The sequence below is a fragment of the Apostichopus japonicus genome, chromosome 17, assembly GCF_037975245.1.
Source record: "Apostichopus japonicus isolate 1M-3 chromosome 17, ASM3797524v1, whole genome shotgun sequence".
Classification (NCBI taxonomy): Eukaryota; Metazoa; Echinodermata; class Holothuroidea; order Aspidochirotida; family Stichopodidae; genus Apostichopus; species Apostichopus japonicus.
Genome location: NC_092577.1, coordinates 14,975,411 through 15,001,386, shown reverse-complemented (window position 1 = coordinate 15,001,386; position 25,976 = coordinate 14,975,411). Strand labels below are relative to the sequence as shown.

Genomic DNA, 25,976 nt, shown 5'->3' with positions numbered 1-25,976 from the left:
AGAGGGAATTGCCCATTACCTCCCAATCCTTAATCCCTAAAGAAGTTGACCTTTTTTAAAAGTTCGAACAGACAATTCAATTTGGATCATGAACAAATTTAACTCACTTGATCTACAAAAGTCAGATATGTCGAGTTTTGAGCAAATGATATTGCAAGGAATCACAAAGCCAACTGGCTCTCTGGTTTCTTCTTCTTCTTTTTTTTTCAGCACGAAGACCAAGTTGAAAACTTTGTCACTACCATCCATCAATGTGAGAGGAGCAGCGCCTGATCCAGATGCATTGCCGACCTGTACTCTAGCTCCCGTGACGTCATCTGTTCAAACTAGAGGCTTCTACTACAACAACACATGGCAACCTTACCATTGCAGTCTCAAATCATTCAAGCCAAATGATATCCAGTCATGCATGAAAAAGAAAACCATTCACATTTATGGAGATTCCACCGGAAGGCAAATGTATTATTACCTGCAAAAAAGTACAACCTGCGATAACATTGAAATTTCTGGGGAAAAACGCTGCGTAGGAAACGGTACAACTCTTCGCTATAAATTCCACGGTCCCCCGATAAGAGGTAGCGGAAAGCTAAATGCCAAAAAACTGAGGTATGTAGCAGAAGAAATAGATGACTTGGAAGGTGGGCCTGATGTCTTCATTATATTGTCTATCTGGGCCCACTTTGGGGTTCCAGATGGTACCTTCTACAGGGACCGACTAGAAGCAATTAAAAGTGCTGTTGGTAGACTTTGGCAGAGAAGTCCAGAGACTAAGGTGATAGTCAGAAGTGCTAACACCAGGGAACATTCCATCGGTGGGTTTATCCTTATATCCAGTGATTGGATAGCTTTACAAGGAGAGAAGACATTAAGAAATGTTTTCAGTCAGGATAGAAGGTTTTCATTTTTAGACGTGTGGGACATGACCCTCGTACAGAAATCAAAGGATAGTATTCACCCGTTAGATCCAACGCTCATTCAGATAATGAACCATTTACTAACTATGATGTGTTAACAAATACATAACCACACCCAGTTGGCCTGGATGAACAGTGCCTAAATATCACAGGTACTCCAAGTGTTACACCAAAGCATCCCAAATAAAGCAAGGCAAGGTCCATTTAAAACATGTCCAAAAGACCAGTCCTACCAAATCTCATCTAAACCATCTTAAAGAGACCTGTCAAATTACATCTTTAAAATATGCTCAAAGGCTTGCTAATTCCCATCGAACCCACATCTCAAAAACAATGCCACATTCATTCCAAACATGTCAAAAAGACTTGTCAAGTTTTATTCAAACATTAAAAATGACCTGTCGACTTCAATTCAATGTCACAAAGACAAGCCAAGGTCAATTCAAAATATGTCAAAAAGACCAATCCTGTTTAGTGACACACTTAAAATATGTGTAAAAGCCATGTCAAGTCCCGTTTAACCCACATCAGGACGACCTGGCACATCCATCTAAATCATGTCAAACATACATACCAAGTCTCATCAAACTGATTTTAATTAAATTAAGAATATCTTAGGTGTGCTGCTTTTGTTTCGTCTATAATCTGTTGCTAAAACAATCGTTCCATTGTTTATTTTTGTGTCAGTTAAGTTAATCAACAGCCTCGTACTCGATTTATGCCAGCCCTTTAGGCAGTGTCATTGATGCTTTTGCCATCAACGTAATGGGATATGCAGATGACCACGGACTTAATAAGTCATTTATACCACAGCAATCTATTGAAGGAGATGTGATCTCAAATCTTGAAAGCTGCTTTTCTGAAGTTCACCTTTGGATGAACTCAAACAAATTGAAACTCAATCCGGTAAACGGAGGTTATTTTATTCGGAAGTAAACAACAACTACAAAAATGCAACACTGATTCCATAGCTGTGAGTGGTAGCTTAGTAAAAAAATCGTCTTCAATCAAATAATTAGGAGTATATTGGGATGAAACACTATACTTCCGTGAACATATAACGGCTAAATGTAAAACTGCACTCTTTAACCTTAATTAATTAGGAGCATCCGTAAGTACTAAATCGTAGACATTCGCAAATCGCTCGCTTCATATCTTGTCCTATCTCACCTTGACTATTGAAGTATATTATATGATGATCTTCCTGGTATCAAAAAGTTGCAACGTGTGCAGAACATATGCAAAGCTGGTTCTGGGTAAAGGCAAGTTTGATAGTGCTTCAGACTCTCTCTCTGCTCACTTCATCGGCAATCATCCCAATCAAGGCTCAAAATTACTATAAAATTGCAACGTTTGTCTTCAAATATCTTCATGATAAGGCTTCTCCTTATTTAACAGAACTTATCACTCTTCGCAAAACTTGTCCAGGTTTACGTTCTTCATCTACTGACTGGGGCATTGTCATTGATATTTCAATAACTAAACGTAAAACATTTAAAGACAGATCGTTTCCAGTCGCAGCCACCATGACTTGGAATAGCTTACCTGGTTTTCTTCGAAATATTCATAGTTATGAACGATTCAAGCGTGAACTAAAAAGCTCACCTATTTAAGAAGCATTTTATTTAGACATTTCTTGACTGTATGTACTGTTTGTACTGTTTTTACTTAATATCATTATTATCTTTGTACAGCACCGCTGAATGCACTTTTTCTTTGTAGATACCGTGCGCTTTATAACAATTGCACTTGCTACTGAATACGCAAAGTGACAACATATTATGTAATAGCAGTACCAGTTGACCAGTGGCAAGAGTATATTTAGGATATGGCAGGATGTTGCCATCTCCTGATTTGGCAGATTGGTTACTACATTATACACCTGTTAAGTCCTCCTTAGTAGTGAAGGTTCTACCTGTTAGATTTATTAGCAGAGCACGCCTACCTGACAAGCAGTGAAGACTCACTTTTTGTAGCTTATTACTATGTAGAAGAATTATGTGTGTCTTGTCAACAGCGTAATCCTATTTTGATCATTATTCCAGCACTCAGCTATAGGAACCTATATAATAAGTAAAGGACTTTGTCTGAAGGCCAGTTTCACCATTATCAATAGTCCTAACACCTTTAAGCCATAGAAAAACTAATACGGTGTCCACGGTGTAGCTGGCTACATCGTTACACGTATACACAATGCCCACACAGTACAACGAAGATTAACGGATCTCATTATAATACTGCAAGCGTTTGTGTCCAACCTAGCCGGTGTAGCCACTGCTGTTGCGGGGTGTTCTATAATTGCTCCTTTGAAGAAACTTCCTCCTGCTATCCATCGTGATACTTGGAGGAAGCCAGAAGTGTTATATTTGTGATTCTACATAAAGGAAGTGTCTCTAAACTACTTAATTATTGCTTACCGCCGGATGGGAACACTTATGTAATATTGTACTGGGCGCAAACGGAACCCCCAGCCAGCACCAACAATCACAAGCAGGAACGAAACAGATAACCAAGAAATATATTCAGCTTATCATATACACGAACTATGTTTTGTTACATAACACTTAATTATTATCTGTTATCGAAGACCTTTTATAGTAAGTTAAGCACTAATGAAGTTAATTATTATGTTTGACTGAAGTGGCTAAACTATCAAATGTACCTATCTTACTTTAGTCCCTTGCACTCTGTTGTCCAGTGTTGTATCTGTTTGTTTATGTGTCTCCTAGATAATGCTTGGTATTAATACTTCCTGAGCATTAGGGTTTCTAAAGTCCAAGGTTAGTAAGAAGCTAAAAAGAGCCCTCATTTCTTGATTTCCATTACATCATTTTGGTACATCGAGTAGGGTAAACTCAATGTTAAATTTATATCGGAAATTCAGTTTTACATACTCAGAGTGCAGTGAGCTACTGTCCTTTATATATATTTCATTTCTTATATTCCATTTTAACTGTGTTACTAGGGAAATTGTTGGTCATTATAAGTGCACTACTTTGGTATCTGTTGGCATATTATTATGTGTAAAAGTAAGTTGGCTTGACGTTTCGATCCTAGCAGGCTCTTTTATTGTTATATATGGCTTCTATTATGGCTAAAGGGTTATTATTATGGCTGAAGAAAATGCATCAAATCATGGCACCTTGTCCAGACTCTGCTCGTGGTTACTACACCTCACCTGTCCCTACAGTTTACATCCCAACAGATCATAGGATCTCTACCTTCAATGGAACAAATGTAAGTAAAATAACCCATGTCTAGATGAATGGGTGTCCACATTGAAGGCCACTTTCTTTCCTCAATTTGAAAGAAGAGGCACTTCAGCTAAACGCAAACACGGCCGCAAACCCTGCAAACGGGGTAGTGGAAGCAGGCTTGGGGGACGTCAAGGCACCATCCCTGTAGTCTGACACATCAATCAGACCTGTTGGAATGAACAAGAATAGGTAAGAGCGCAAAGAGATGGAAGTTGCCTTTAGATCCATGCAGCAACAAATAATGGAACTGCAACAAACAATTGCAATACCACGAAGGCCAACTGACCAGTTCACGGAAGATGGAAGGCCTATATGGTGGGCATGCTACATACCTGGTCATATAGGAAGAAACTGCCGTCGGAGGGACCCTCCACACCCCCTCCCGTAGCAATACGCACTTGACAACACTTCAGAACAACTTTCTGCTCCTCATCAAAACAAAGAAAATCCACAGTTTCGAGTCAAACTGTGGAGGCTAGTACCTGTTAGGCCCAACAGTTCCATCTCAAGAGATTCGAGACGAGTTTATCTGGGAATAACAGATTATACAAACATTCTAATTGGAGGCTGTCCAGTGCGTTGTATAATTGATACCGGTTCACAAGTAACTACCTTGTCGCATGCATATTTCGGCACTAATTTGGCTTACATGCGTGGTAATTAAGTCAGATCCCCTTTCAATGGCTAAAACTGAAAGGAGCTAATCACTTTACAGGCCGTGTAGAATTAAATCTTAATATTGCAAGTGTTGAGATCGTTATCATAGCTTTAGTTGTTCCAAGTAATATATTCTTTAGTGATAGACGCCCATTGGATGTTGGACTACGTTAGTGGTCTGGTTTGTCGAACGCTTACAGAACCCCTCCCAGTGGAAGTTAACAATCTCCAAAAAGAAGCTAGGTCACTATCAACTGTACAAAATTAAACTACCCAGGTGAGAAGTATGAATGTTAGCATCAAAGATATTTTGCTTAGAAAGAGGACTGTCATAGCTGAATCGTTTGGTGTTGAATTGCTTACAAGTTACAACAGTTACAAACTGGTATTGTATTGACTAGTAGATGATACAAAAATTCAGGTTGATATCAAACAACATATATAAACAGTAATGATAATCCTCTTAGTTTACCCCATAATCAACTTCCTGTTCCAGTCAATGTCAATTTTGATCACCTGAGTTCCGAACAAGGATTTCACTCACTAACTCTGGAACATAAGGAAGTATTTTCTCAAGATGACAATGACTATGGATGCTCTTCCACCATTAGACATCAGGTTCTTACAGGAGAACATGCCCAAATACGAGAAAGAAATAGAATGGTGTGTGATTAGGTGCAATTAGGGATAGCCACAGTCCATTGGCAGCTCTCATTGTTTTGGTAAGAACAAAGCTTAAATGTTTAAAGCTTAAATGTTAAAGGTATTTCTATTTTAAATAACGAATTACAAATCCTCCTGTATGCTGATGATACTATTTTATTCCTTCATGGTTCTCATGAGTCATTGAGAGGGGTTATTCTTATCCTGAAAGATTTGAACTGGTTTCTGGGCGTAAGATTCATTTTGATAAGTCTAGTGTTTTTCCACTAGGTCCTTTAATTACTCATAAACCACACTTTATTGACCATTATTTTTTGTAGGTGGACTGATGGTCCAGTAATTGTTTTAGGTATTGTTATCTGCAATGATGGAGATGAAATTTTTCGGTTAAATTTCATGCCCAAGTCATTGAATTTGTGGTCATGTAGAGACCTTACTCCTATTGGTTAAATAATTTTGGTGAAACGTTTGCTTTATCTCAATTGGTGTATCTATTCCAATGCTTGTCAAATCCTCCCAATTATTTTATTAAGCTTGTGGATGATGTTTTGTATAACTTTATCTTGGCGGGAAAACCCGATAAAATCAAACGTACTGTTATGATTAATTAAATTTCAGAGGAAGGATTAAACGTTACTCATATGAGCAGTTTTATTAATGGCTTAATATGTACATGGGTTAAGAGATATACTGACACTATTGAGGATTATTGGAAAATGTATTTTCCCTATTATCTTAAAAAGTTTGGTAAACAATTTCCTTTCAAGTGGTTAAGGGGGGCCAAATTACAATACTTCCAATTTCGTTTTCTTCATCGTATACTTGGGACAAACCATCTTCTGAGTTTAATTAACAATTCACGATGTACTTTCTGTTGCCTAAAGGAGGAGACTATTGATCATTTTTATTGGGAGTGTAAAATTATTTCTGATTTTGTTTTAGATGTTGAGCAACATATTTTTAATAGACAATTTATATTTTCCAAGTCGGGTATGTTTTTCGGCTATCAATATTATTGCAGCATCGGTTGAATATTTTAATTTTTCATATCAAATACTATATATTCCAGAAGAAAGTAAATTTGAGCACTCCCAACGTTAACGAATTTTTGTATAAATTAAAATTTCTGTTACAATTTGAGAAACATTTAGATCATGGTAAACATCGAGGACCACTATCATACAATCTCCTTAAGACCCTTTTAGTAATTGTGCTATGCTCTATGAATATTGAATATTTGTAATCAAAAAGTAATTAAGTGTCATATATCTGTTTTATATAAGTTTGTTATTATGGCAAAAGATTTGACAATAAATGATGGCTAAAAAAAGAATAAAAGATAGTGAAGCGATTCGAGAATCTAGTTGGATGGGGAGGAAGCTGTGAGTCATGCCACGCAAATGACAATGATGAAGAGTAGCACTTGGTTTATCCAATTTATTCAGTCCAAAAATAATAAAGTAATAATTGCCAACAAAGGAATCGAACAAAACAAACAGCCTCTGCAATGAGAAGAGAAAATGAGAACTAAACAGTTGTCCAGATAAGCCATGTATACATTACCCAACAGCCTACCATTGATGTGAAACTCCTCATTTGTATGAAAATAACAAAACAGCAGTTAACTAGTAAAGACAATCTTGCGATGAACAAACGACTATAGCAAACCTGCAATAGCTCATCTCTAGTGATGATAGCAAGATAATAATTGAGTAAGAGTAGAATGAATTGAAGAAAAGAATGAAGTTATTGAATCATCTATATTACATAAACCCGAAGAGTTTAAAAGCGAATATCGTTGCGTAGTATATTAACATCATCTATAAAAATGACTATATCAGAATATGATCATATTGTCAGAAGTACCAATCTAGCACATAACTAGAAGTATGAAATTGAATTAACACCTTCCGTAACATGAAGAAGAATGAAAATATATATATATATATCCTTTCGCTCATGGCCAGATAAAATCATAACATAATAGTAAAAAAAAAACAGCTAAAATTTAACCTCTGGTCCCCGTATGAACAGTTATGACAATAATGGGAAAACCCTGTTAAATATTATGCATTACTTACCAGCCTAGTTAACTAACAACAGTGATCAGTAATCCTCACAACCGGATCACGACTCAGCTCACAGAACCTTAACCAGAAAATTAATTTATAAACATATCAAACCTGCAACAGCTAAAAGTACTAGACATAACTTGATAAAGTCAGATATGCTTTTAAGGAGCATCAATACACAAGCTGCCCTAGTATTCCAAAAAAGTATGGTACAACATTTGCCTTTTGAGAGCAATACACTGCAGGGGTAGTTCATATTGCTAAGATTTACTACATAGTGCTCATACACAGCCCCTTTAATTTGTTGTACAGCTGAACTTTTAAAATGTCTGAGTTGATGAACCTTTAATCCCCTATTTACACTTGATTAAAAAAAATTGAAACTGAAGTAATTTGCTAGAAATATAATTACCAATATCGTCATACTTGAGTTATACACACAGTCCCAATTGAATACCTATGTTTACACCTGCAACACATCAGGGGCGTATCCAGAATTTTCTAACCCGGGGGGGGGGGGCGAATTACTATCTACGCGGAGCGCCACCATCGGTTGGCGCGGAGCGTCCAAGAAAATTTCAGGTTTTGATACCCCCTAGATCACCGGAAATGGCACTTCTCGGGCTTGAAAATGACCAACCAGATATACACTTTTGCCTGAGAACCAAGTATTTCCCAATATTTTTTTCATCCATAACCTTTTTGAAGATTGTAACCAGTCACACATCATGTTCGACCTCATTGCATGTCCTGTGGATCATTGCTTTTGTAGGTGATTCTACGTCACGGCCCACAATATCCGAAAGCCCCACTTTTCAAAGTTTAAAGCCCATTATTTGTTGAGAATTTGAAAATTCACATTTCTCGTGAAGAAAATCACTTCAAAACATATAATTCAATCTATGGACAACCAATATAGAAAAACCTCCTTCAACCCCTAACAGACAGGTCAAAATTGCTACGAGTAGAGGGAAGTATGATGAAGAATGTTGGTCAGGAAGTTTTCGAAAATTCAGACACAGTTAATTTATTGGTGTAGAAATATTACAACCTCTTACAACGGCAATGATAAAACTTGGTTGAAGGAAATGAAAAATAGCAGATATTTCCGATATCAGATATTTCGAACCCGAACACTACACACATAGGCGTAGGAGGCGGGGGCTGCAGCCCCCCCCCCCAACCAAACTTGTTCCCCTGAAAATTCGGGCAATATGCTGAGAATAAATGAATAGTATAAAAATTATCTCCTTGTTAATTAAAATAAAGTTCTAAGCTTGGCAGACTTATTCGCCATTACCACTGTAAAAGAGAGTTTTGACATAATTGGACCTGTATGCATTTTCTCCATCTACATAAGACATTTCGTTGTTTACATTAGCATCCTGTGGATGACTGCGCAACTTTCAGGGACCGTACGGTACACGATGCCATGCGATGTAATGACCTATGCTTGCTTATATGATATTGACATTAACATGTTGAACACGCGCTTGGCGCGCGAAAAATTTTGGTTATATTTTTCGGGCAAGTCGTTACAGCCCCCAAATCCAATTGGGCTCCTTCGCCTTTGACTACACACATAGACAGTTTTGAGGCTGTTCATTTTTGAACATGCATTTTCATGCTCACTGATATTATGAGATGTCTGCTCTTTGCTTTACAAATTCGAACAGGCGTGTAGCGAGTAATTTGCCAACGGAAGGGCGAAGCCTGTAGGCAAACTATCTAAGCGAAGCGCCACCATGGGTTGGCCGAAATTGCCTCCAGATCGCTGGAAATGACACTTCCCAGGCCTTGTAAGTTGCATCTAAGCATTGTCTATTTTCAAATTACTAGCGATATCATAGAGAAAATTTGCTCGGGAGGGGGGGGGGGGCGGTCGCTCCTTCCCGAAATGCGTCATGTTCCCCGACGACTCGGTCGAGTTCAAGACCAGCCACAGTTGGTTCCAGTGCACAATTGAACAATTGCTCAAGGCGTCCATACACACACACACGCGCGTTATGCTAGACCATATATAGTATATATATATATATATATATAGATACATTAGTGAGAGAGGAAAAATGGAAACGTCAACTAGAGCACCAATGGTGCAGAAGCTCATACCTTTTCGAGCTTAAAAATGTAGGGCCCACAAAACTTTATGGCCCACCAAATTTCAGGACATTTTTCAAATTCCACCAATTTTGGGCCCATGAGGGATCCTCCCCCCTCCGTTAGCAGAATACTGGCCACACCACTGGCTATAATTCCTATTTTCCCCCTTTAAATCCTGTTTTACCCACTCTCTCAAACAATACCACTGACCTACCCTATTAAACTTTCTCCCCTCTACCTGAGCAGACCTGAAGTATGGAACGCGAAAAGGGCAACCGTATTTCGTTGCCTAAACTAAGTTTGTTTCGTTGCCTTAACTAAGTTTGTTGCTGTCTAAACTAAAGCTGTTGCTGCTAGTTTACCATGTTGCTGTTGTTCGTTGATGTCTAAACTTACGTTGATGTCTAAAGTAACGTTGACGACTAAACGCGCCTTAATGTCTAAACCCACGTTGATTTATAAACCTTACGTTTGATGTCTAAACTCACGTTGATGTCTAAAACTTTCGTTGCTAAGTTAACCTACGGTTGATGTCTAAACTCACGTTGATGTCTACACTTTCGTTGCTATCTAAAGTTCCGTTGTGAACACATTGTGAACGAACATCATTCTTTCTTTTCAAAAAAAATTATAACAATCAACCGCAAGTTTCTTCCGTGCAGTGCTAACAACATATCTATTCCAGAGGTTTTCATGCTAAATACAGCCAATGATGTTTTCTCAAATTTCCCGAGATTTGTTTGGTTAATAGTCCCTTACCAATTGTCTGCAAACATGCTTGCATCTTCAGTGCTCAATGAACGCAAAGTATGATGGTTTAACTATGTAACGCGAAAAGGGGGGGGGGGGGGGTAATCGTTAATGTCATGCCGGATTTGTAGCAACAGCCATGTAAATATCCTTAACAACCTGATTTGTCGAACAAAATCACGTTGTTAACGATATTTGCAAGATAGCTGATACAACTCCGAGGACGTTATTTACATTTATATTGTTAATGTCATATTTGAATAATTGTTTTATCACAGAAAGTTATGAGTTGAGACAATCTATGAATTTTGCGGGAAGCTACCACAACATCTCTGATACTGAAAAAGGACTTTAAATCTCACAGTATGTTATGTTCTCTCCCTTTTGAGAGTTGATAATGTAAAATGTGCATTTATACCACAGTTATTTCTTCGTTGCAAACTTGCGTAAAGTTTTGCGGTCCCTTTGACCACGTGCTTCAAGTCATGATTCTGGTGCAACACTAATTCGTGTGCATAAACTACTGCAGTCATACATCGTCAAAAGTAGTCATTGAAGTTTCGACATTGCGTAAAAATATTATTTAAATACTTTAATTTTCGTGGAGTTGGTTGTTTCCAAATACTGAAAAGCATCCAGGGTAAATGTTGGATCAGTAGCTCTATGGTTGGATGTAGTCTGCGCTTCGTGAGTAACAAGAGGGGCACAGTATTGAAGTACGTAGGCAATATGACTCACAGAACTAGTTTACTAAACCCGCCAAGCAAGTTCATTCGTAACACCAATCCAGTTCGGAGTTTCGATTTGCGAAAGGGATTGTGTTGTAAATGGAATATACACAAACCTCGCTCAGCATTGCTAAGAATTTTAGACCAAAAAACCCGCTAACATGTTATGCAAGAAACGAATCATCCAAGATACACTCGAGTTTTGACTAAGGCTATGTGTTGTAGGTAAGGTGATATGATCTTTTCTTCACAAATTTTCAGGATATGCGCATGTGCAGTTGAAACTGCGAAGTTTGAACAGGCCTAATACAAATTGCGTGGAATTTAGAGAGATATGCACACTAAATTTGCGGGGATATTTGAAGAGTTGGGGTAGCTGGGGAAATCGCTGCAGGTCAAAGCATCGAGGTACTATATACGGAGTTGGAGAGGAGGAAAGAGTGGCAGGGCAGGCGAAATGAAGGTCGGACGGCCGCCCTTGTAAAACAGCGAAGCTAGGGCACTGGATGGCATCCGCCATATATATATATATTGTGTACAGCATTCACAAAGTACAGGCAGTGATAAGATCGCATCTTCTCAACTATAAGCACTAGTAAAAGTATAGGTCATATAATAAACGCAATTGGTGTTCGATCGGGACGAAAACATTTGTCTTTAGTAATATTACTGTCATTCGTTTTACTTGATTGCCGACATTCACAACATATCCAGACATCATGTAATGGTTCAGTAATTCAATTTTAAGTACAGTATTTTATGCTGGCATTTTGTCTCGACACTCGTTTTACTTGATTACCGACATTCCCAGATTATCTCTACACATTGTTGGAGGGGCTCAATGAAATCAGTTTAAAAGTGAACTATTTTTATGCTGGTACTTTGTCTAGACACTCGACGTTGTACTTGATTTCCGACATTCACAGCGTATATGCATAGCCTATAAGTATAACATTATAACATTTTAAAAGTTGTTCACAGTGCAGCCTCCTATTCGTATGAGTTGTACTAACGCACATGTTATCTGATAGGCTGGCTGTGGGAGATACGGTAGCTTATAATACAAGGTTTCCACAAGTGGCGTTTGGTGACTCCAAATGGACTTGGACCTCCAAGACCCCTATTATTTTTGGTGCAGGTGTGTATAGCCACGTACAGTAGACTGACCTGTGTTTATTTAATGTATCAAAATGGTGGTTCGGGCCATTTCTACAGTAACAGCTAGTTCTGCTTATACTAACACCTTTCTAGTGTACTGAAGTCATCGAAACCTCAATGCATTTTGCATTCTGGTTTACATTACGCGGTTGAGCAATTTTGAACAGCGCCGATAGCAACAACGTAAGTTTAGACAACGACGTATGTTTAGACAACGGAAGTTAAATAAAAACGTGAGTTTGAGCAACAACGTGGCAAACAGCAGCAACAACTTTAGTTTAGACTGCAACAAACTTAGTTTAGACAACGAAATATGGTTGCCCTTTTCGCGTTCCACACTGAAGCACTCCTTGCCAAAATTTTGGCTGGCTGCCTACATACCTCAGGCTCAAAGACTTCTAAGAATCGGCAAGTGCTGATTGGCTATAGGGCTCTCATGCTTACAGTTCAACAGTTAATAACAACTTCCAGTCCTGCTTTAATTCCGCTAACAGCCTCTGCAGAGCTTAACCACAAATGTAAACAAACACTGAAGAGACTGGGAGACAAATTAAAGGAGCTTTGGCAAAAGGTGAAGGCTCAGATTTTTTTAAACAATGGGGATTAATTGTAATTAATTAACTTTTGACCAAAAATTATTAGGCATCATCTTATTTATACACAATCCAACAATCATCAGTTCAACTTTGAATATGATCCATCAAAATCTTGAGGAGATTGAGATATTTGAAAATATTACAAAAAATGACCCCCGATGACCCCCTAAATGACATTTGACCTCAATTTTCCGAACACCCTTTGTAATTCTCATCCCGAGGAACATTGTGACCAAGTTTTATTATAACTGGCCATACACTGTACGAACAGGAGCAATTTGAAAATATAGGGCGGCGGCCCGGGACACAAAAGACCCCTAATTGATCTTTGATCTCAAATTCATGAAGGTAAAACTTCCATAGTATTATCGTGACAAACCCTCATCATTGTACCATGGAATCTGTAGGATGACCTTGACCATTGACCCTAAATTTCGGACCATCTTTGATGGCCCTATACCCAATGGTCCTTGTGTCCAAGTTTCATGAAATTCCATTAAATACTGTGTGAGTGGGAGAGGTTTTACCAATTGTTGACGGATAGAGTGATAGACGCCGCACTGTAACAATAGCTCACACCAGCATGCTGGTATGAGCTAAAAATGGAGTTGTCGGTGTAAGGGGTAGGGTGAGGCGCACGTCCCGTCTGTAATCTTCGATCTGTCACTTGCTACCCTGTGTATATAATAGGGATCAGCGCTGAAATTATGACTGTTCCTCTTTCTCTTCCCGAGGTCTTGGCGTTTATCTTCTACTTCCTCCTTTTCTCCTTTTTCTCTCTTTTTTCTATTTCTTTTCCCTTCCTTCCTCTCCTCCTTTTCTTTTTTCTCCCTCTTTTCCATTTTTTCTGCTCCTTTTTTCTCTCCTCTTTTCCTTACCCGGGGGGCGCGCGCCCCCAACGCCCCCTGGATACTAATCATTATATATAGAACGTTCCATACTACTGCGAAGAATAATTCAATCAAACCCTCGTGTTAAATGTTTGCACGTTAGGTATTTTAACATTAGGATTCTTGGTGTTCACGGTTGCCATAAACGTTGTCATTTTAAGCCTAAGATTTCACTTTAGTCTGCTTTGACATTGATTAGTTAATTACTTGAAATGTTTTAATTAAGTTTCTAGCATCGTGTAAACTAGCGGATGTTGTGGATAGTCGTGCATGTGATTTGATATCGGTTAACAAAGTAACGTTGAGATTAACAGTGCCACAGCGAGCAATCACTAGATATTGCGTGCGCGCCAGTAATCTTGGCTTGAACCAGAATCGTAGAGTGAGTCTGCGTAGTTGTTCACAAAAGGGGGATTCCCCGTAATTATATATTAATTTATGCCGGGATCATGTAAAATCGCATGCTTTGTGTGCATTAGCTAATGCTGTATTAGCAAGATTTTAGTGGTACTTTAGTGTTCAGGGATCATCTCAAATTTAAGTGCTATGCAGTTTGTATATTTGGCCTGGTGGAGACATTTCAATGGTCAGAGCAGCATGGGAATGCATTGTTGGAATTGTTACCTTGGATGTGACATGTCTGACATCAGATAGGTCGGATGTGAGGTCGTAGATCACAGGCTTTCTTTCTCATGGGGTCGCTTGGTGTTAATGGCCCAAGGTCATGATATGGTTATGATTAAATTCAGACAAGATTTAGCCTATGATTACATATTACAATCTGGTTTAATTTGCATTCCTTTTTGCTTAAACATTTATATGTTAACTTCAATATTTACCTGAATGAAACCTTTTACGTCACGATAGGATATGGGCAAAGTAACAGCTAGGTGATTTTGAGTAGTCACGAGTACACGCCGATGGAAAACACTGGTCGTTAAGGTGACTGGGTTAATTTGGGGTCAAGAGCGGTCATATTCACGTGAGAATGTATTCCATGTTTACATTGTGATATTTCATCAATGTTCTGACATGTTTGAGCATTGTTGACATAATACCCTTGATAGTATTATTGATGTGTTTATATCAAGTTGTTCAGCAATTGTTTGACCTAATTACCAAATGCAGCCTATGCAAGAATGTGCAGCCATTACGTATAGTTTAAAGGTTATTCAATGTTACAAGGTTTCACTCAATATGACACAGTAATCTGCCAAAACAGTCTGTGCATGCTTACGCTGTTGTTATGTTTGTGTTTAGTCACTAGATACTACAGATACTACATATACTAATGTTAGTTGGAGTTAATAAAGAAGAAAACTCAAGGAACGTCTAACTCGTATCACTTGTGTCTGCGTTGGTGTGAGTTACCCTGAAGGACGCCCCCAATTTCTAATCGTCTCCGTGCATTGCGATTAACAGTGTCAATGCAGTTACTTAGTGTGTAACCGGATGGAACGCTAATAGATTAATTAGTACATAAATAATCTAATGGCCAACTAGCAATTTGAACATATTATTTCCCTCATTCTCATTATCGATCGTAACTAAGCACGTAAACGTAAAACGACTCAATAACACACCGGAACTACATGATTTATGGTGAGGTCAGCGTTTCGAGTCATCCAATTTGGTAAGTCGTCGGCTTTTAGTACGTAGGCATATTTCAGTTAATTTAACACACGTTATTACCGTTAAAGTAATAGCTATTTACAAGAGTGAATGTGTGTATGTGAATTAAATAATAGGAAATAAAGATTATACTCTATTACCCTGTGATGTATACTTTGGGGGTTATTATAGTTGTTGATAAGCATGTGTAAAGTTCGAAATACATTGATAGTGAAGGAAGTAGTTGCACGATATAGTATTTTAACATGTGACGTAAACAAGTCCCAACATTGTGCCTAATGTAAGTATAAAATTGCTGGCAACTACGACATTAGATAGTGTTACTGTTAGCTGATAAACAGAGCATTATACAATACTCTCAGACACACGATTATTCCCGCCATTCTAAGTCTGAAGGTATTTTTTCCGACAACTCTTTGTTTTAACTAAATTCATTGAGGTTTCATGAGTTTACAATGCAGAACAATATCAGTTGCCTGTATCTTCGAGCTGGGTAAAATTCCTAATTTGGTAACAATTGAATATGCTTTCTAACGTTGGTGTTCATCCAGGAAAACAATGGACAAGTATTAAGTTAGAAATTTAGGGAATTAACAAACTTTCATCTATAGTTTAAAATTGAAATAACAAGACAGACTGAAATTATGTCACTGTTCTTAAATCAACACATTTTTCTGCATGCTACTGTTATAATGGTTTTATTGTTTGTATCCTTTTTGTTCTTCATCCAGTGACCAATGTTAATAAATGATAACATAGGAATGACTGTACAGTATAAGAACAATGGAGCCCATGCAAACTTCTGAAATAAAGATCCTTTAAAACCACCCGATACACACAGAGAACACAGTTACTACTGCAATTCTTCTAGTTTTGTACCGCAGTATAAGAACTGCATCGTGCTATAAATCGGTAGCATGTGCTATAAGGATTACAGTAAGTACTGTACATATGTGTAATTCAAACAAATCCAGTTGTTTGGGATTTGTTGGGATTTGAAATATCCTCAGTTCTTACTGTAAAATTAATAGCTGCACATGCTACCGATTTATCAGATTTGTCAGCACGGTCCAGTATTTACTGTGGTACAAAACTATAAATTTACAGTACTACATGTAATCTCTGTGTGAATCTGCTGTTTAAATTGACTCTTCCTCATGATTCCTACTGATTTACTTGTCATTTCTTCATATTATATCCTTCTTCATTTTAGACTGAATTGTTTTGCAAACATTTGAAGGCGAACTTCCAAAATACCGTGATGGAAGATTTATTTTGGTTTGTTTGTATTGTGCCGTGATTCAAAGTGTCCCAGAAAGTGTACCCGCATTTAGTATGCACTGTCAAGGGGAATATCCCAAAATTTAAAAAAAAACCTGAATTATTTCAATTTGACATGTTACACGCCTCCTGTTGGTCCATTATAGTAGACAGCTTGAACTTGATAGGCTTTGATTGTTTACAGATACAAATAAAATGTTTACTCTCGGCCCACAGATAAAGCAACCCCGATCATTATTCAATTTGATAGCCGGTTTTTGAAAGGGAAAGTATCATGTTGTACTTAGCGATGAATAAGGAATAATAATACATCCAGTGTTCCAAACTTCCAAACCATGTTCCAAACTGTGGCCTTTGACATCCAGTCGTTTTGTCGTTTTGATTGCGAGTTATTGAAAGGGAAAGTATGTATTGAAGTATCATATTGAAAGCGAAATCGAATACGAAAGCAAATTGAAAGCATATTGAATGCGAAAGTATGATGTTGTACTTAGCGATGAATACTGAATAATATTTTTATTGCCCCACGAGTAAACTAACTTGTCCATGTTTCTTTTAAAGATCTTTAAGAACGTCACAGTCTTTCTATACATAAACTAAAAAATTTAAATGCAATGTGTGTCTATATGTGAACGTTTCGAAAGCATGATGACCTATACAGTTAATTCTTTTTAACTTCAAACAAACGTTATTGATAGTTGGTTAAAAGCTTCACAAGCTTGGCGGGTAGAGCATATAATAGCATGAACAATTTCAACACTTAAATTAATGTAGGCGCGGTTATTCCGTGCTATAATTTATGTTACTCCTAGACATAGTCACGCTTATCCTATGCAGGAAACTAGGTTAGGTTAGTGCTGATGTGGGAAGTTCATGTTTCAATCATGAAATATTGAAAAAATAGAACTAAGACTGCAGAAACATGATGGTGAGATTTTACACAAATCTGGTAAAAACTTGCATTTACCTTTGTCTACGTACCAACCACAAGTCCGAGTACTCTAGAAGAGACTTGTAAATTCATGTACACAAGTTGCTAATACTTTACCAGTGTCAGATCAAAAGCTAGAAGAGCAAAATGTTGAAACAGCGAAGGATGAAGTACTACAACAATCAACAAACTTCATAGTAAATGGGTGGCCAGAAACTAGGCAAAATATCGTTCCAAATGTAGGTCTATGTTGAAATGTATAGTAGAAATGTCAGTTTGTCATGGTACAGTATCTAATGGTGATAAATAGTTGTGCCTACAAACATGTTAAAACCCATCCTTGTCTCAGTCGGAGCAAAAGTTAGGGTGGCATACTCCTATTAGCCTCTATATCAATCCGCGGCAAATGTTCTCCTTCAGGAAAAGTGCCAATTAGGAACAGGAGAACAACTTTTTTGCTATGTTATCACTTAGGATGTGCTTTTTTGTGGCTTTGATGTTAAAGAACATGAATGGAAGCACATGTGGTTAAAAAATTGGGTCAATTGAGGCAAGTTTAGACCCCCTTAGGCCTCCAAGGAGCAGCGTAGGAAATTTGTTTACCACTGAGTGGAGAGGTTTGTTTACAAGTGACGAAAAGTTCCGGCTCTCGTAGCAAAAAATCTACATGGTCATGGTACGGAAAACTGATGGTGCCATGAAAGGCCAACTTGTCAGCTATCCAGTGATGGGTAGCGTTTAGCAAGTGAAAACTTCTATCTAGGCTTAGAGAAGACATTACTTTTGTGATTTAGTGTGTAAGTCAATGGGGCTTTTAATGGGCGTATGCTACCTTAGAGTCACCGTTGCCGATGTGTTTTTTCCTTAGCGTGGATAAGGGAAATTTCCGCTTGGTCGAGGTCGAGCAAATGTTAATGCTGCCCTCACCTAATGATGTTTAGTTTGTGACCTTTTATACCCGCCTCATTGCTCTGTATACTTACGTAATCGATGCATACTTACGTATTATGTGAGTTACATGCTCTCATAGCATAAATCGTAAGTAATTTGTAAGTATCCTATTTTTTTTTTTAAATGCATTAAAGGGGTAAGCTATTATTGATTTATGCAAAAACATGTGTTTGTTTACACCAATGTTTGTATATTAATGTTTTGATATTTTTTACTTTATAGTTTTCACCGTAGTCCTGTTGAACCACGTGTGCTAAATAAACGGGTTAACACCTCCGACTACGTTGTTCAGCAATAATTTAGCGTCGTCTCGGTGACAATGAAAAAATCTTTTGGGTCGACAACCGGAAGTCCTGAATATTCTCCGCCGTCCGGTATCCGGCCGTCATTTCTCATACGCCAATTCCTGTTAACGAAGTCGTCTATCAGCCCATCGTTGTACTCCACGAAAAGAAATTGTGCACCACGTGCACCAATGTTCTGCTGAATCATGGAAAACATGAAGACTGCCAGGGCTTTAGTAAAGAGTGCTGTCACTAAGGAGATTAATCGGGTCAGGGCAGTATATCTCTGAAGGTAACGTGGACGATATTAACAATCATGTAATTTCATTGACAGATCTTTTCAAAGTTTTAACGTTGGCCCATGACAATTAACATGAGACTCTAACTGCTGAGAAGGATATTGTCGAGAGTGACAATTATTTTTTTTTTGTGACAAGCAGAAAGATTACGTCTTATTATCACTAATCCGTCAAATCAGAAACAATTACTCTGTTCATTAATCATATAAAAAGTATTTTTCATGTCATCATTTTGTCCATATAAAAGGTATGTTATTTCCGGTAAGTTACTAACATTACAATAAAGAAAAAGAACAAAAAAAGGAGATGTCACGTACAGATATTATTTTGAGCAGACGTCTTCTTAAATATACACTGAAGCCGATCAGTAACTGCTCTCCAAAACGACGTATCTTCTTTAAAAGGCACCACCTACTACACGGATACATCAAATCGTTTCCCCGTTCTATACACTCTTAAAATTGTTGGGCAAATTATTGCCCAACCTGGGCAATTATTTACACAACCGTTGGGTCCGTATGCCTCCTGGTTGATGTTGGGCAAAAAAAGTGCCCAACTAAGTTGGTTAATGATTTTGCCCAGCAAACGGTTAAATAAATACCTAACACCTTTGCCCAACACCTTTGCCCAACGCCTTTACCCAACAATGTTGGTCAGCGATTTGCCCAATGGTTGTGTAAAACCTTTTACCAATGGATTTTTCTTTACCCAATGATTCTTGCCCAACAGCTAGTTAAAATTAATAATTAATAAAAATTTTTGGGATGTGGTCAAAACGTGACTTAACACCAACTGGTAAAATAACTATAATTAAGAGTTTGGCCATTTCGCAATTTGTTTTTCTTTTTAGTGTTCTAGCAAATCCTCCTCTTAGTTTCATTAAAGAGGTTAATAAAATTTTGTATAATTTTATTTGGAACAATAAACCTTATAAGATTAAACGGAGCACCCTTATTAATAAGAAAGTTAATGGTGGCTTTGATATGATAGATATTGAATCTTTTATTAAAAGTCTAAACTGTAGCTGGGTAAAACGGTATTTAGCCCCTCAGAGAGGAAACTGGAAAATATTTTTTGACTTACACCTAAAACAGTTCGGTGGTGCTTTTCTTTTTAAATGTAATCAATAAGGAGGCAGTTTCTTGTATTTCTAATATTTTTGGCAGAGAAGTGTGTGAGGCTTGGGCTGAGTTTAATTTTTATCATCCAGACAGTAATTATGGTAATGAAATCATTTTAAACAACAGTCATATATTGGTTAACAATAAAGTAATTTTCCAGTATAATCTTTTAAATCACAGAACAATTTATGTGAAAGATTTCATTAAAAACGATGGCTCGGTAATTCCATATAACACGTTTCAAGCGAAAAAATATATTAGAAATTTTCCTTTTACTTCGTAATTTGGGATTATTCACGCCATTCCTAGTTATTGGAGGGGGTACCATGATTCTGTCTTGCTCCCAATGAGTGAAAATAACTTTAATATGTGCATGCGCACACATAAAATAACCAAAAATGTTTATAATAAGCTAATTACCGGTCTCTGCACGCCCCCGTCGTCTATTATGAAGTGGCAAGCTATGAATTTTCCAGTGAAAATAGTTTGGAATAAGATTTTTAGGCTGCCTTATACGGCTGTGAATGACCCCAAAGTATCATATTTACAATTGCGTTTTCTACATCGCATTTTAGGCATAAATAGCTTGCTTTATAAAATGAAAATGGTTAATTCTCCACTTTGTTCATTTTGCAAGAATGCCGATGAAACGCTTATACATTTGTTTTATAATTGTAGTCACGTTGAGCGTTTCTGGGAGGCAGTGAATTCAAATTGCATTAAAACTAATTATTCTTTTAAGTTGACCAACATTTGGTTTGGTGATTTTGGTGATATAGATAATCCTGTGAACTTTTTAATTTTGCATGCTAAAAAGTACATTTATACTTGTAGGTTGGATAACAAACTCCCACATGTGCACGAATTTTATTTTAAGTTTCGCTTTCAACTTGACCTGCACTTGACCTGCACAACTTGACCTGCAATTTGTGTAACCTTAACGACTTCTATGATTTCTTTATGTAAGCTTCTTATGTAAGTCTTTTTGCTGATTCTTTTGTATTATGTGTTACGGTATTGTAAATAAATACAGTGGTAAAAAAAAAAAAATAGTTAAAATTAATAGTGGTTGGTTAACTAATACAATACCAACATTGGATTGTAACATTTTTCATACATCTGAGTTTATTTAATAGGTTATAAAGCTTAAACAGAGAATGATAAAGAACAAACAAGTAATACATGTTTTTCATACTTTTATTTTTTCTGGTCTTAGCCAACTTCAGATTGTTCCTCCAGTATGAATTCTCACAGCATTCAGTGCTTGACTTCTATTTACCTAGTTAAATGATCTGTAACTTCCATCCAAAGCAATAATTTCATAAACTCACAATGGGGATAAACACATATCAACAATATTAAAGCTGAAAATATTAGCTATCCATATTTTGCCATTGTTTACTATATTCAGTTCTTGAAATGTGTTGACCACAGAAGACCTCCTGTATGTTGACATCAACTACACAAGGTACAGGTGCAACACACAATCATGTACAGCTTAATGTTGGTCTCTTTCAAGCAACTCTGGTCTTAATAAGTGAATATAATATCACTGATAATTTCCAACATATAGTCAATTGAAGCTAACCATTTTATGTTTTAAACAAGGACACACAAACCGAAAAATATTGATACACCATTGTATCTGCAATTGCTTTAACAAGGAGCCAAGGCATATTTTGCTAACATTTTGATTGTGCTTAGATGATTGATGAACTGTAAAATTTAAACATCTTTTCAAACAAAAGCCAAATGGTTACACATCCCACATTGATTCTACATACTAGAAATAAAAGCAGCTTCAAGATCACAATTATAAGTGATCATAGGGACACTGCTGGCACCTGATCTGTTTAACACACAAAATTAAATGTTTTTTTGATATACCAACCCTGCCTCAACCTTTCACAACTGTATACAATAACAAATCTACCCCCACCCCCCCCCCCCAAAAAAAAAATACAGATTTTTTGTAGGTACAGTTTGCCAAGGCAAACAGTTACTATTTCCCTTTAATATGTAAATATATATGAAACTAAAGCAACCTTGAAATGTAAACATGTCAGGTTAATACTGAGAAACCATTTGAAAAGTTTGTTGCAAGACACTTTGACCCTTAAACACTTCTGTTTGCTACGAAAGCTCCAAAGGCACTCAGTGAACGACTTTTGATAAAACCAAGTTCATATACCTCAGCATGGAAAAACTCCCAAACCCCCTTACATTGAGTTTGGAAGTTAATGTCCAACACATAATGACTTTAAAACAAATAGTCTACTGCCGTTAGGGTGAGGACTGCATTATTGGATGTCTCTCAATTATCACAAAAAAATGCTGAGGGGAACCTTTGCTCTCTCCTAAGCACAGAATGAATAGCTGTGGTCGCTCATCCTTCGATATTGTCTTGCAGTAGTCCTCTAACACTTGTTACCGACTGCAAATTAAAGAAAATAAACTCCTCGAGTTGCAAATAAAATGTAACAAAAACAGGTGGATAGACAGAGTTTTAAGACTTCTGCACAATGCTATGATACTGTGGACCAGTATAATTAAAAGAAAAAACAGGTCAGGAAAGTCAACATAGTTATCTTGACAAGGTTTTCAAAGTGTAACGCCCACCCCATTAATGTCAAATGACCTTTCCCTTGCACTATCAAGTACCGGATCACTTCATTATTATGACCAGGGTTTACATACCGACGATGAAATTTATTGAACCTTCCCCCATTTCATCACTAGTGTAATTAAAAAAAATTGCCCTGGTGGCTTCTAATGACCTCTGACCTCTACTATAATCAATGGGATTCATGTACTCATGTTGGCAAACCTATATGCATCACATATGAGATTCATCCAACTTTCACTCTTTAAGTTAGCATATTTACAAGGTTTTAAGTGTTTGGCCCTTGTTAACCTCAAATGACCTTTGACCACTAGCACAATAAGTAGCATTCTTCTGCTCACTATAAACAACAACACACCAAGTTTATGAGGTTAAACAAACTTTCAGCTGAGCTGGTATGAACTAAAAGGTGTACCACCAAAAGAATACCAAAAAATATATATAATTAATGATTTTGCTTACTGGCTGATCGTCTATGAATGCTTGAAGGCAACTAGTCACCGTAGTAGATCCGCTTTTCTTTGCCCGTCCTCGAAAAAGCAATGGCAACAGAAAGAAAGCTTAGTTCTTCTTTTCAACTGTAAAAGAGATTAAGGCAAGAAATGAGAATGCTTGCAGATATAAACGACAAAAACATTAATAGGGCACACTATAGTCTGACCATATTAAACTTCAAGGACTGAGGATAAAATTCAAGGGATCTACACCGCCCTAAATGTGCTCCACAACTTTATGCTCATACACATTAATAACAGCAACATGAAAGTTAATGTGGCATGTGTACTCATAGGGGACCTACACATTTGTATTAGAAGACTTAAGTACCTACCCTACACACTAATTTCAAGCCAAATTTTATAAGATTTTGAAGGAAAAAAATGAAAAAGCCCATAGTATGTGCTAACCTTTCATTGACACAGTCGTACTAAAATCTGAATACAATTGTCCAAAGATTTTTGGAAAAATCAACTTCTAGACGTTTTAACATGTTTCATCTTCCTGCTCATAAAACATCTTGAGAAGAGTACACAACGAAACAAGCTAATTTCTTTTCCTCAGCATTGGAAAAGTATACACATAAGGAATCCATCTCATTGGCCATTTTCAAGTTTGTGCTTATCGACAGTAGAATTAATCCAAATATTATATTCAATTGAGCATTAATGAGTAAACAAGTCTAATAATGAGGTTTTCAGTCATTTCTCCTGCTGACAAAAAAACATTTCACTTGTTGAGAAATCAACAGGAATTATTCAAACCCTTTGTGGAACCTACAAACAACACTGATACATGTCCAAGTGACTGTCATTGAGTTAATATTATAACAGGGCTGGGTCTCACTTCAACCACACCCAAACCCGAACGCGACTACAAATAAAATAGTAGCCAATTAATCATATTGAGTGCAATGTTTGGAGAAAGTTTGCAGAAAGGTTCAGAAGCCACCATTTGACATTAACCAGCTGATTTGGTCCTTTCAGATCAGTTGATTTTGATAGATTTTTAAAAAGTAACAAACCACCAAAAACATATTTTGAAGGTTAATCCAAATATTGACCCATCTTTACAGACATACTGGAAAGAGAAACTATATTGTCATGGCATAAGCTCTGAATGAAGCTAGCTATGAATTCACAGGCCATGACTATATAATAAATTTGGCTTACCATCAGTCAGTGCATCCAACGTCTTCTCAAAATGCAAAAAGTTCGGCCAGTTTGGGATGATCGCCTGTATAGCACAAAATGTCCATTGTCAAATATCCCACTCTGTTGTATAATTTGTTGGCAGTTGGTTTTTGTAATAATTCGAAGTCCTGTTCTACCTGTAGGAAAGAGAAAAATATGCAAACAGCATTATAGGCCTATAACATTACTAGCGCTGATGTTCTATGCTATACTAATATTATTATAGCCTAGAACTCATTAAATGCCAGGCCTAACTTAGGCTACTTTGAAGTTTGAAAAACCCTCGAAGTTCGGAGACCCCTAACGAATGCATAATTTCACCATGGCACAAATACAATAGGATCAATTTGACGAAACCTATGAAGCGACTTTTTTTTCTAACGAGAATGTTTCTTCTGCCATCGATAGTATCATTTTAAAAGAAGTGTGAACAGATACAATTCCTGAGCATTTTAGTGCTAAAGTGTTCGAACTTCGAAGGGTCCATTATTATACTACTGTATGTACGTACTACTACTAGCATTAACAACGTACGTGTAAGTCTAACATTAGGCCTAAGTTATGACAGGCTAGGTCTAACGTTAAGCTAATAAGGGTTCATGTGGTCATTTGCCGTATAAAACTTAAAAGAAAAAAGGGAGTACAATTTATTATTTACAACGAAAATGTGCTACAATGAAACCTTGTCTAGCCAAGATATAGGCTAGAGAGACCTGGTGCATACGCATAGCTTACCGTGAGTTGACAAGGATCTGCATTACACAGGCGTTCGCAACGTTAATACAATGTGGGTAACTTAGACCTAGTTACACACTTGCGGGCGCGCCTGTGGCGCCTGTCAATCGCTTCACTACAAGCTAGCCTAACGTAATACAACTATGCTGGAAATACAATTAGTATTAGTAGCCTTTACGTATGCCTGGTATAGCCTACATGTAGCACCGAGAGAACGAACGATCATTCGATACCACTGATATGTAGAGATCGCAGTGTTCGATGCACACACCAAGCAGAGGATTGTTTTTCTTTACGCTCACCTTCAAATGTAGCACATAACTCTGGCATTTCCCACCTCTTGAGTACTGCGCTAACAAATTCGTCAGCCATGGTGTAAGTTATAACACGTTCACTATATACGATCTACTCATGATGCATGCACATCGCGCAGAGTACCAGTATAGTAATGGCGCAAAAATGCTGGTTTTTGCACAACATTGGGCAATCAAGCTTGTTTGCCCAACAGAAAGTAACAATAAACTACATCTTAATTTTTGCCCAACAAAGTTTACCCATATCAGTTGTGTAATTTCTTTTACTCAGTTGTTGGTTAATATTTACTCATATTGGGCAATGCTTTGTTTGCCCAACCAGTTTTGCC

At 37.3% G+C, this 25,976-nt stretch overlaps 1 protein-coding gene and 1 long non-coding RNA gene across 2 annotated transcripts in view; one reads left to right on the top strand and one right to left on the bottom strand.

Annotated features, from left to right (window-relative positions):
* LOC139984855 (NXPE family member 3-like) overlaps window positions 1-7,326 on the top strand; it is a 33,821-nt gene extending 26,495 nt beyond the window's left edge. The window contains exon 4 of the mRNA XM_071998955.1: window positions 211-7,326. Within this exon, the coding sequence (XP_071855056.1) occupies window positions 211-1,012 (802 nt within the window). The 3' untranslated portion in view covers window positions 1,013-7,326. The remainder of the gene's footprint in view (window positions 1-210) is intronic.
* A 14,108-nt stretch (window positions 7,327-21,434) lies between these two features.
* On the bottom strand, window positions 21,435-25,931 carry LOC139984892 (uncharacterized). Its single transcript, XR_011799222.1, has 4 exons — window positions 25,334-25,931; window positions 24,578-24,735; window positions 23,373-23,488; window positions 21,435-22,721 (listed from the first exon to the last, which is right to left on the bottom strand). It is a non-coding gene; the product is annotated as an uncharacterized lncRNA (long non-coding RNA).
* Window positions 25,932-25,976: the final 45 nt, after the last annotated feature.